Here is a 12,500-nt window from a genome sequence, read left to right on the forward strand (position 1 = left end):
GAACATCAGTTTCTCAAACCAAAGGTTCTGGAGCTCTTCAACATTCTAAACTACAGGCAAACTACACCCCTCCAGGCAAACTACACCCCTCCAGGCAAACTACACCCCTCCAGGCAAACTACACCCCTCCAGGTAAACTACACCCCTCCAGGCAAACTACACCCCTCCAGGCAAACTACACCCCTCCAGGCAAACTACACCCCTCCAGGCAAACTACACCTCTACAGTCAAACTACACCTCTAGTACCATCCGACAGTTGAACTACCCCATTCGATGTAAAATGGGCCAGACCAATAAAATGATGTCCTGTGAAAACCCACAGCTCGGCTGTATGCTAACGTTAGCACCATAGCCCTTTTTGTTTCACATTTTAAAGCTCGGGTAGACGATGTTGAAGAGCCTGCAAGATTTGAAAGTGGCACACCTCAAGCCCTCCCCCCTAAGCTCCTCCTACTCCGATCAGTGCTTGGCCCAACGCCACACCCCCACCAACGCCACCGCGCATCTCAACTGATGTTTTCAGTGGGACCCCGCTCCAAGCCTAGGGTGACCATACGTCCTCTTTTACCCGGACATGTCCACTTTTTACTCCCTGTCCGGGGCGTCCGGGCGGGTTTTTTAAATTCAAGGAGATGTCCGGGGTTCATGTTTCTCAGCACATAAACGTAAAGTGACCAGCGCTTTGCACACAGTACTGTGATACTTTGTTGCACGAGGTGATTACTGAGAGGCGTCTTGTGAGCACCGTGCGCTCACACACACACACACACACACACACACACACACACACACACACACACAGACAGAGCGGAGCACACGGGGCTTCAGACAGCGGAGCACGGCATCTGATTGGTTCCTGAAGAGCGGTCCGCGCCTTACGATTGGTCGGAGTTTTTACTGTCCTGTGGCCGCGACAGTGGACAGATTTTTCCCGCACCTTTTTCCGTCCACATAATGTATTGACTTCTCCCAGGGGGCAGGGAGCGTTTCACTCAGTATGACAAAAAGTGCTTTTGGACAACATCGCCTACCCGAGCTTTAACAGGAGTTTCCTGTTAAAACTGGCCCGGGAGAGGAGCGGTGCGGTGGAAACGGTCCATGGCTGGTTTAAAGATGAGCGGCTATGATGGGCAGTGGAGCAGAGCGTCCAGTGGTGATTTACCCTCCATTATCCGTGATACAGCAGGTGGCGGAATTCATGAGAACAAAAGAAAATGAGCTGAATCAGCTTTTTTTTTTTCTTTTTCTTTTTTTTTGTCTTCTTCAGTTTCTTGAAGTTATAATCAATATTTGGTCTTATTGATTACATTGCCCAGTTAATTTAAGCCCTTCAAATCATTTTAATCTGTTATGTAAGTGGTTTGACTCGTCTTTACAAACAGCTTAGTCTGGGTTTCTTTTTTTTCATGATTCAGAAGCAGTTTAAAGCTGACAATAAGTCTGAAATGTTGACTTTTGAGGTCACTGAGTTCACAGGACAGGAAGTCCCTCAGTCGGAGAGTGGAAACAACCATGAACAAAGCTGCTGTTCTGAGCTGAGATACTCATAAATACTGAATAAAAACTTCTGAAACCCCCTGTACTGTAATGTGAGATCAGGGTTATAAAGTCAGATCAATGGAACCAACGTTCACCTGTGTATCTGAATCTTGTTTCTCTGATTTTGTTGACTGGTGAAAGACGTGTTTCATCCTGTTGACATGAGAGACATGGCTTGTGGATTCGTCCTCACACACATCTGGAGGGTTAATGAGTGACCAGCTGCTCCGCTGCACAGTCACTGTGAGAAGAGGCAAGAGGCCGTAAAAGCCCTTATTGTGTAACTGATTACTCAATGCCGTTTACATGTAACCACGTGCCCGAGCGGCGCCACACACACACACACACACACACACACACACGTTTTACCAATAACAAGCGGAAAAGTGAGGAGACAGCAGCGACCCGGCGCTTTATGAGGTGAGACGTGACGACCTTCAGCCGGAGACGGTGGGGCTCAGATCACACCCCATCAGGTCACACCGGCTCTCGTGACGCTGCAGACACTCCTTCCACAGTGAGCAAAACTGCGTTTCTCTCATTCCTCTTTGGTCCAGTGGGTAGTGGGTCATCCTGCAACCTCAGGGTTGGAGGTTCGATCTCTGTCTGCTCTGCTCTGTGCTGCAGTGCCCTTACAGCTGAACACAGAGCTGCTCACATCCCACATCGCTGTTCAGATGTGTGTGTTCAAGGAGTTTTTTTTTAACGTAGCAGAAATCAAAGTTTCTAAAGCACCTCAAAAATAAATAATTTTGGATTTATGTCCAACAAAAGAAACAAAACCCAGATCCCAGAAAACCCAGAAACAGCAACACACACAAATCAGTGAAAGCGTTTTAATCACCACCGGGAAACATCCGATCCACATGCAGATTCAGTGGATATTCAGCTCAACAGGTCTGCTTCAGAAACAGTTTCACGCCCCCCCCCTGCCGAAAAGGGCAAAAAGTGAAGTGGAACAAGATGAAATGAATCAGTGCAGTGAACTGCTGAACAGTGAACAGCTCAGATGTTTGTAACGTTGGAGCCTGCAACTCTCCCGCTGCCGTCTCCTCCAGGTTCTTTCTTTTTTTTACTTGCTCTGGAAAAACAACGTAGTACAGATTATTAGAGTTTATTTCAATATATCCAGCTGTAATGTTCAGCGCTGGACCCACAGTCTCCTGCGAGGCTCTTTCTCCTGATCTTCCATGTAACAGAGATTTCATTCCATGATCCTCTGGGCTTCATTCCAACTGGATAATAACTGGACACTGATGTGGGAGTGTTGGTATCTCCAGAACAGGTTGCTAGGTTTGCTTTTTAGCAGAACATCTTAGAAGCTTGGTGCAAACGTCACAACGGCTGGATGTTCAGTTAATATAACTGTTCCTTCACTTCATGATGACTGCAGTGGAAATGGAAGAGTATCCCCAACAGCAACAGGACAAGCATGTCTTTACTCTGACAGGAGATTAGACACATTGAGGAGTGTGTGTGTGTGTGGTGAGGTGACGGAGGTGACGGAGGTGATGGAGGGGATAAAGGAGCGATCAGGGCTCAGCTCAGTGATCTGTGAGGATCCACTGCTGCCTGCTCCACTCTCCTTGATGAAAACCTGCAGATGTCCATGTTTCACATGTTTCAGCCACTTTCAGGACACTGATACCGAGGAGGAGGAGGAGGAGGAGGAGGACGGGGGGGGGGGCAATGGTTTCATGGCTCCTCCTTTAGGAGGAGACAGTGGCTTCCACTCAGTGTTTCCACTAGGTGGAAGCATTGTCGAACCTCTGCTGGTCAGATTGGATCTTCAGTTGAAATGTAAACCCCTCCACTCTCCTGTTTGACCTGGTTTCATAACCCTGAGATGATCGATATAAAAACATTACAGGGCATCTGAAACAGGAAAACCAGCTGCTTCACACAGGAGGAAGCTGGGCTCTGAGAGCAGCTTCACAGCAGACGGGAGCTTTGGTTTCAGTTCCTCAGAGGACTGAGTCATGAGGAGCAGACTGAAGAGTGGATCCCTCAGTCCTCCAGACTGACGGGTGGATCCCTCAGTCCTTCAGCAGTAATAATCCAGTCCATGTTTCTGCTGAGCCTGGGGAGGTGAGGTCTGGTCTAGAGCCGGGACCTTCCGGTCCGGGCAGTCACTGCCGCACTGAGTCCGGCCGCGGAGCTCCGAGCTCAGCTGGACGTCCACCAGAGTGTCCTCCATGTGCTGGTTCTGCCTGACGGCTGCCTGCCACACCAGCTCCAGCTCCTCCTCCACCTCCCTGCAGAGACGGACCAGCAGGAGAGTCTATATATATACATATAAATATACATGTATGTATACATATATATATATATATATATATATATATGTATACATATATATATATATATATATATATATATATATATATATATATATATATATACACACACACACACACACACACACACACACACACATATATATATATAAGCATAGCGACAAAAGATTAAATAAATAACATCTAGGTTCAATGTAGGATCCCCGACCATCTGTCACTGTTAATGTCATCGCCATTTAAAGAGGTCTCGGTCCAGCCAAAGTGCTTTACAGTACAAAATATACAGTACAAGATAAAATGGTTAAAACAGAGCAATAACAAAGCAGAGGAGTGACAATATGACAGAAAGACTGTAAGACTCTGAGGAGACTCTGAGGCACAGAGGAGGCCCCAGAACACTTGTAGATCGTCCTTCTTCTTCTTCTTTCTCCCTTCCCATCGACATGAGTCTGAGCTCAGGAGTGGATTCATTCAGCCGAGGCTCAGACTGAGGCTTTACTCTGTTTACAGTCATCAATGCTATGCAGTCTAAGGTCAGAGGGCATGGAATGATTTCATAGACATCCACATCACAGTCACCAGAGTCATTCCGAGAATAACAGTTTCCCCAGGCAGCAGAAAACTGCAGGGGAGTTAAAGAGTTAAAACATGGACACAGCGAACAGGCAGGGAGTGTGTGCTCAGAAGTGCAGGCAGTGAGAAGCAAACTAGAACTGATAGCTTGTCAGAAAAGGTGTGTGGCAGAGGTCACTTATTTATACATTCAATCCATAAGACAAGACAAGGTCAAGCGGCCTTTTTCATGAGTCAGCTCCGAGACGGACTGCCTGAGATGAACCGAGTCAAGAGGTTCAGAAAGCCCCTGACCAGCGGTCTGGTCTGACAGCACACACACGCACGCACGCACGCACGCACACACACGCACGCACGCACACGCACGCACGCACACACACGCACACGCACACGCACACACACACACACACACACACACACACACATGGAGAACATGAAAACGATTGGTCCACCATGTGGCCGAAGGTCCCAGCAGTATTAGTCAGCAGTATGAGCAGTGGCAGTCACATCACACTCAGTCATCTGCTGACTGGTTGTCTCTCCTTCTCTCTGAGTGTGTTGGTTTCTGCTGCTCCACCTCCAGACTGCTGGGATGTGACGTCGAGCCCACAGCTCTCCCTCAGACTACCAGCCCTTCTCCTGTCTTCACAGCTGCACACATCGCCTCCTCACGGTTCCTCCTACAGCAGGAGGAGGAGGAAGTCCCACAGCAGCAGACTGCAGGACGTTCTGCTGAAAGTCAGGCTGCCGGTCTGAACGCTGGGGTCACAGGCATCAAAACATTCCCATCAAAGCATTCAGTCCTCACGAGTAAGTACTGAGGATACAGGAAGTGGGAGCTGCTGCGGCTGGAAGGAGGAAGAGCATGGTGGCTTTGTGATTGAGGGGGTGTGCCGTGGAGCACCGGCTTCACCGGCGCTGCTCAGCTGAGAGACGAAGCCGGTTCCTGACACGGAAACCACAGCTGCTGCCCGACTCTTGCAGAGCTTGTTTGTGATTCTCCACCGAGGCCCTCCGAGCATCATTTATTCATGTGTGGATTCCTCGTGGCGGCGGTGTCAGGGCCTGCAGCGCGATCGCACCAATTATTACTGCTGACTGAATTAGAAGATGATCATTATTTCCTTCAGTGTCAGAAAGGTGGTGGTGGAACGAGCGCATGCACACACACACACACACACACACACACACACACACACACACACACACACACACACACACACACACACACTGGTGTGACAGACAGAATAAGAATGGATTCAACACTCATGAATCTGGAAGACCAGCTGTGTTCACCAGCGCCACAAAAGATTCCGGTAACACGATCAAAGTGATTTCACTGCGCCTGAAGACGTTCTGGTTTATGAGTTTTGACCACATTTGTGAGCGATGTGTGGATGGGCTGCAAGCGGGATCTCCTTACGTCGGATGCAGTTCTGCAGACTTCAGGTCAGATCTGAGTCAATCAGGCCTAAAGTTCTCCCAGCCGGAACAGCACACCCGTCAGACATCGCTTACTGAACGTAGCAGGGGTCTATTTTTTTGGACAAGCTGTAAATTGGCTTCAAACATTCAATTCAACAGAATTTAAATCAGTGAAAACTGTGAAGACCATGCAGGTCCTGACAGTGTCACTCAGACGAGGTGAACGAAAAACCCTTTACTGTCATTTATTGGATGAAACTTGGGCACAGAGGCAGGATATCATGGCCGTTGATACTGACGATGACTGAGTAATGGTGGGATATGGTGATCCACGCAGGAAATACTATTTAAGGAGGAGGAGGGCATGCACGGAGGGGGTGTGCAGACCCAGTGACGTCAGTCGCCATCTTGGACAGCTGCAGGAGGAGGAGGAGCCATGTAGGTTACCAGTGGGGATTATTACCGGTCTCGCCAAAAAGGAAGTTATCGGAGTTGTCGTTGTTGACCCCTGCTGGAAGGAGCAGATCTGCCCCTGACCTTATGATCAGCTGTGACGGGCGAGTCATTAATCTGGGTCCACCGAGAGCCTTCAGAAGTCACTTCACTGGTAGACCGAGATCAACACCGGTAAACAACATGTCACATGAACGACAGTCCATCACACCACCATGGAAAGAGCCTGGCACCGAAGAGCTGAAGAGGGAGGCAGCCCAGAGGATCATGGGAACTCCGGGGGAGCTGCAGAGATCCATATTCTGTCCACAGGACAACTGTCAGTCTGCACTCCACAAATCAGACAAGAAGAAAGACACCGCTGAAACAAAGTCCGTCTGCAGTTGGACACGAGACACGCTGAGACACAGCGGTGGAGGCAGGAGCTCTGCTCAGAGGAGACCAGGACTACAACCGACACTGAACCCTGTTTCTGTGGTCTTTTTGACGGAAGTAACTCAGATTTAGTGCAATGTTTCCCAATTCAGAGTCAGCTATTGATAATATATCACCTTATATGACAACACTGGCAGTGAAGCTCATCACCAGCGCACACTCCATCCATGAGAAGGACTGTTTTCTGTGTGAAATGACTGTGGCAAAAAGCAAAGCTGGAGCCTTGCACCAGCGTCGAGCACGGCGCTCCCTTCACAGCTACTCTGTAAGCAGCAGCTGCACCATCAGCCTGCCTCCACTCTTCAAAGAGACGTTCGCTGGAGCCGTCGGATCAGAAAGCTCAGATAGGTGGTAAAAGCTGGATGCAGCTGCTGAGAGTCCAGAAGCAAGAAGACCTGCAGCTCCGGCGAGGAGCCCTCGACGAGGCCATCCTCTCCGTCTGACCAGCCATAACCAGGCACGGCTCAATGTCTTTATTTGAACTGGGCTTCAGCATCAAATATTCATAAGCCCCCAAGCATTTACGCCTTTAACATAAAATAATGTCAGCAATCTGTACGGGTCATTTCCCTGCAGCGGCCACGGGCTACAGAGGAAACAATGAATTCAGATCAGAGTCTGTTCTTCCACCGTTTCACTCCAGCAGACTCTCTCTCTCCCCACTTCAACAAGTCACATTGTTGATTGTTTAACCCTCCTCCTGTGTTAGCTTTCTGTTACCATCCCCGGTGTTAACGGGTCGGTTTCGACCCGTGTCTTAAATCAGCTTCAAAATAGACTGAAACAACAACCTATCATCCAGTTATGTTTTTCATCTCTTTGTTACCTTGTTAGGCTTCCTTATCCATGAAAATGTAGGGTTTAACAGTTTTAATGTGGGTCTCTGGGCCATTTTTGCAAAATCAGTACACCTCTCGATTTCAATAAAATAAAGAAAAATTACCCTGAAGAGAATCATTTAACCTTCCTCTTGTGTTAGGGTCGCCACCGACCCGTTTTAGTTTGCTGAAGGATTCAAGCCAAAATTGGTAGGCTCTTAGGTAGGAAACTGACTTGTCAAGCCACACATTGAGCAAAGGCGCCCCGAGATCCACATGCTGCTGATTTCCCTTCCTAATAGTTTTGGAACTAGTAGTTGGTTTCTATTGGTTTGATTTTTTGTTTCTTTGAACTTGCAAATCAATATTTTCTGTTTTGACCTGTTCTGTGTTTCAGTGTGTTTATATTGAAGTTGTATTGCTAATTTTTTTTTTTTTTTAATGCATTTTCTTGAAGATAATATGTATGGGTCGGAACTGACCCATAACACCATAGATGTTATTATAGTGATTAATTTTTGAATGAAAAAATAAATCAAGCAAATTAGTTTCAGAGATGTGTTCTATACTCCTCAGTAATATTCAGGTAACACAACAACATTTTATTTAACTAAATAGTTGAGACTTTGAAACGCACAAAAATACAGTTTAAAAATAACGGAGGCTTTCATCAGTACCTGGTTGGTGGAGGGAGAACCTTGTCAGTCATCCAGTCTGTTTGTGGCAAATCAAATCAAATGAGCTGTGAACGCAGTGTGCTGAGATTATTTAAGAATGTGACGACCTTCTTCAGATGAGGGGAAGTTACGGGAGGACAAGCAGGTCCTCGTCCCAGACATGAGGAAAACTTGTAACAACAGGAACTGTTGCTTGTTATGTGTTGCTACGGGGACTTGTTATTGTGTGAGGCCGTTGATGCCAGATCAAACATGTAACCTCTCACAGTGGAGGTAAAGAATAAGAGGTTATACACCCGTTGGGCTGAAATAGTACAAGGTGGATGTTTTACTGGGAGCAAGGGGCAGACTCGAACATGGTGGCAGCGACAGAGGATTCGGTCTGGGTCTGAGGATTCGGTCTGGGTCTGAGGATTTGGTCTGGGTCAGAGCATCGACGCAGGACGTTTTCCTGGGAGTGTTGGCGGATGTTAGCATTAGCGGCTGATGTGAGGCTGACGCGCAACATGCAAGGATTAAAGCCACCATGAACGTTATGCCTGGACTCTGGAAATCTTCCCAAAGCGTGGAAGGTTTGGAGGGAGGAGTTGGAGCTCTATGTGGATCTGGTGATGGCTGATGCGGATAACAAGCAGAAGGTAAAGCTGTTTAGCCAGCTTGTCGGCGAGAGCGGCAGAGAGCTACTGGACACACTGATGGGTGATACAGTTAGAAGTGCGTGGAAAATTGAGGACATTCTAGGGAAGTTTGATGATCACTGCAACCCCAGCTTAAATGAGACTGCTGAAAGGTATGGTTTCTTCGCATGATGCCAGGGGGTAAATGAAAATATAGACAGCTAAGTCACGGAGCTGAGAGTGTTAACAAGAACACGCAACTCTGGAACTTTGAGAGACTCGCTTGTAAAAAAAAACACACTGGACTCATGTATTCAACTGTGCAGAAAAGCAGAGCTCTCACGAGAAAATATGAAAGTCATTTCAGAGCCTATGGTAGAAGAGGTGCACACTGTATGGGGAGCACAAGGACAAATTAACAACTTGGTGGACTGCAAGTTTTGTGGGAAAATGCATGAGAAGAGTAAACAAAAATGGCCAGATTTTGGACTGAAGCGCAGGACATGTGGTAGAGAGAAGCACTTCGCAAAAAAATGCTGAGCAAAGATGGACCTCAGAAAGAATAAAGCATGTGATCAGAAAAACAACCGAAGAGGAGAGTGATGACTCTGAGGAAATCCTGAGCTGTATCACAGACATGGTGAAAGAAGTAGACATAGGGTTAGGGTTAGGGTTGGGGTTAGGAGGTTAGGCAGGAGATTCTCTACGCTGTCATGCTTGTGACAGACGTATGACCTGGAAGAGGTGTATGTGCCAGGAAGAGGCATGTTGCTAGCAGACACCCTGAGCAGAGCCTACCTCCCTGAAGATCCATCACACAGTTCGGATGATGCTCAAATGGAGACAGTTAATGTTGGTCAGCACGTGTCTATCCCAGCAGACAGACTACATGAGATACGGTCTGTTCATCACAACAATGCACAACGGGTGGCCAACAAACAAAGCAGAGACGCCAAGAGAAATCAGAGGCCACTTTGCACTGCAAGAAGAGTTCAGTCATGAGGACGGAATTGCCTTCAGAGGTGAACCTGCCATCATTCCAGAAGCACTGCGGAAAGACATCACTCAGCGACTGCATTCATCTCATCTCGGTGCGCAAGGATGAATCCGGAGAGCCAGAGAATGTGTCTACTGGCAGGGAATGAATGAACACAACAAGAGCGACAAAGCAAAGTGCGACATCTGCAGGTCAGCTGATGTAAAACAACAAAGAGAAACACTCATATCACACCATGTGCCAAGCAGATCCTGGGAAAACGTGGGCACAGATCTACGTTCGTGTTTGATAACAAAGACTATCTCATCACTGTAGACTATTTTTCACATAAGGTATTCCTGACAGTGATATCAGACAACGGCCAGCAATATGTATCCCAGGAGGTTCACAAGTCCAGCAAACAATGGTGTTTTCAGCACAGACCTCGTCTCCAGGTTACCCACAGAGCAATGGCGAAACAGAATCAGCAGTCAAGACAGCAAAAAAACTTTTGCACAAAGCCAGAGCTGCTGGACAGGGTCCTTATCTTGCTCTGTTGGATCACTGAAACACACCATCACAGGGTCTGAACACCGGCCCAGTGTCGTCATACTCAAACACTGCTGCCAGCAAAAACAACCCTCCTACAACCAAAGGTTGTGAAAGCCCAGCAGGAGCTGCAGAGCCATCAGCATCGTCAGGGTGCATTCTACTATAGACCGTCTAGAGACCGAGACAAGCTTGCTGCCGGTGACGACGTGACAATACAACCAATTGCACCGCATTCTGTCTGGAGATTAGGCAGAGTACTCAAGTCTGCTGAAGAGAGGTCTTCTGACATTGAAAAGCAGTCTGGTGGCGTCCTCAGGAGAACGGCAAACTCCTCAGCCGCACACCCGAACTGCAGTGGTCGAGACAGGCCTGTCGTGACCAGAGCTGGCCGCTCCACAGTGTGTTTGGATGTGCTAACCAGATGGATGTTGGGGAGGGCAGAGTGAAGAGAAAAAAAACAGAGGGAAGAAAACACAACGAAAAAACGGAAAATGAACAAATGTCTGCAAGAGATGATAGTCATATTCTTGCTGTTCTAATGTTTCTTCTGCAGGTTTAATATGTTGCTGTTTTTATGTTGAGAAGTTTTGCTGGTTCCGTATGTATATGCTTTAATATTTTCTTTGAAGGTTAAAGATTCTTAAATAAAGTTTAAAGGTGCATTAAGGAGTTTGCATGTTTTATGTGAAACAGTGCCCCCTGCAGGCCTTGGGCGTAATGCAGCTTAGTGAAAAACTCGTCCCTGTGGCTCCAGTGCACAGAAGAGGGGAGCTCCTTCCTCGCTCTTTTAGTAGCGCTCAAGTAAGATGTAAGTTTCTTCTCCCTGGTGGAGTCTGTGTGGAGCTGTGGCAGTGCTAGAAGCCAGTCTGTTCTGACTTTCTGGAAGATCCTGCTCAGTTGTTGCTCACTAAGCATCTGGCGGAGTAATGGCGGACAAAACGAAACCTAACTAAATCAGGCCAGCCGGAGCGTGCATTACGTCATTCCTTTCAAATTCTCCCCAAAAAAATGCTGGTGCCGGACCGGCACTGCAACTTTCAAGTGACAGTTTAGCGCTGTTAGAGGTACTGGTAATGAATATGTCAGGGCACATTGTACACATCATTAAAAATGTGTAACATATTTATGGTGGAAAATAAGTATTTTTAAAGTTGAAAAACTCCTTCATGCACCTTTAAGTAGGAGATGGTACTAGCAGTAAGGTAATTGTATTTCGATACACTGGAAATCGTTATGATAATCTTCACTTGTAACTGATAGAGGATTTACATTGTTGTTATGAAGAAACATTGGCTGTTCAAAATGCTATTAATAGGATCAAGGTTTGGGTTATGGTTTGCCGAACCCTAACCTAAGAGACAAGTTAAATATTGTGTTCACAGTCCTAAAGGAAGAAACTCTTAAAGGAGAAAGGATGAACACGAGGAACTACTGCTTGTGATGTGTTGCTACGGGGATTTGTTACTGTGTGAGGCCGCTGATGCCGGAATAAAAACGTGTAACCGCTCGCAGCGGAGTTAAAGAATAAAAAGGTATACACCCGTTGGGCTGAAACAGGACAAGGCGGATGTTTACTGGGAGCAAGGGGCAGACCTTAACAAAACTGACAGAGCTTCAGCAGTCAGCACAGGGCCCAACAATGAACGATTGTTTCAAACAAAATTAATATGAAAAATGTTATAATAAATGTAACATATAAATGTACATACACAATTATTTAGGAGAATGTTTGCATGTGAGAGGATCAAGTCTGTGTGTGTGTGAAAAAGAAAATATGTGTGTGAGAGGGCCGGAAGGAATTTAGTCTCATAATATTGTCTCAACAGGCGCCTGAAGAAGTGGAGAAAATTCTAACATCTAAAGCCCCGGTCACACCGCCCGGACTTTGCTGGAGCGTCCCTGGAGCGGTGAAAAAAATCCATCACCGCTCGTAACCGTTCACCACCGTTTAACAGAAGTTGGCCTCCGTTAAAGCAACGCCGTGTACGCTCGGCCACCGCTGGTGTTACCGGAGGGGCCCTCCCACCGCTCCGAAAGTTTTCAGCTGCGCAAAATATTCAGAGCGGTGAGGAGCGGGGAATTTTCCGCCCCGGCAACGTTCCCCCCCGCTCCACCAACGCCCAGTCCAAGTTTGGCA

The 12,500-nt window shown here is 47.2% G+C and overlaps 1 protein-coding gene across 2 annotated transcripts in view; it reads right to left on the reverse strand.

Moving 5' to 3' along the window:
* Positions 1 to 2,449: 2,449 nt before the first annotated feature.
* cep89 (centrosomal protein 89) overlaps positions 2,450 to 12,500 on the reverse strand; it is a 69,815-nt gene continuing 59,764 nt past the window's right edge. For both annotated transcript variants that reach the window (XM_030098306.1, XM_030098297.1), the window contains one exon: positions 2,450 to 3,795. In XM_030098306.1, coding sequence (XP_029954166.1) covers positions 3,585 to 3,795 — 211 coding nt within the window. In that variant the 3' untranslated portion in view covers positions 2,450 to 3,584. The remainder of the gene's footprint in view (positions 3,796 to 12,500) is intronic.

This window comes from Salarias fasciatus, chromosome 1 (assembly GCF_902148845.1).
Source record: "Salarias fasciatus chromosome 1, fSalaFa1.1, whole genome shotgun sequence".
Classification (NCBI taxonomy): Eukaryota; Metazoa; Chordata; class Actinopteri; order Blenniiformes; family Blenniidae; genus Salarias; species Salarias fasciatus.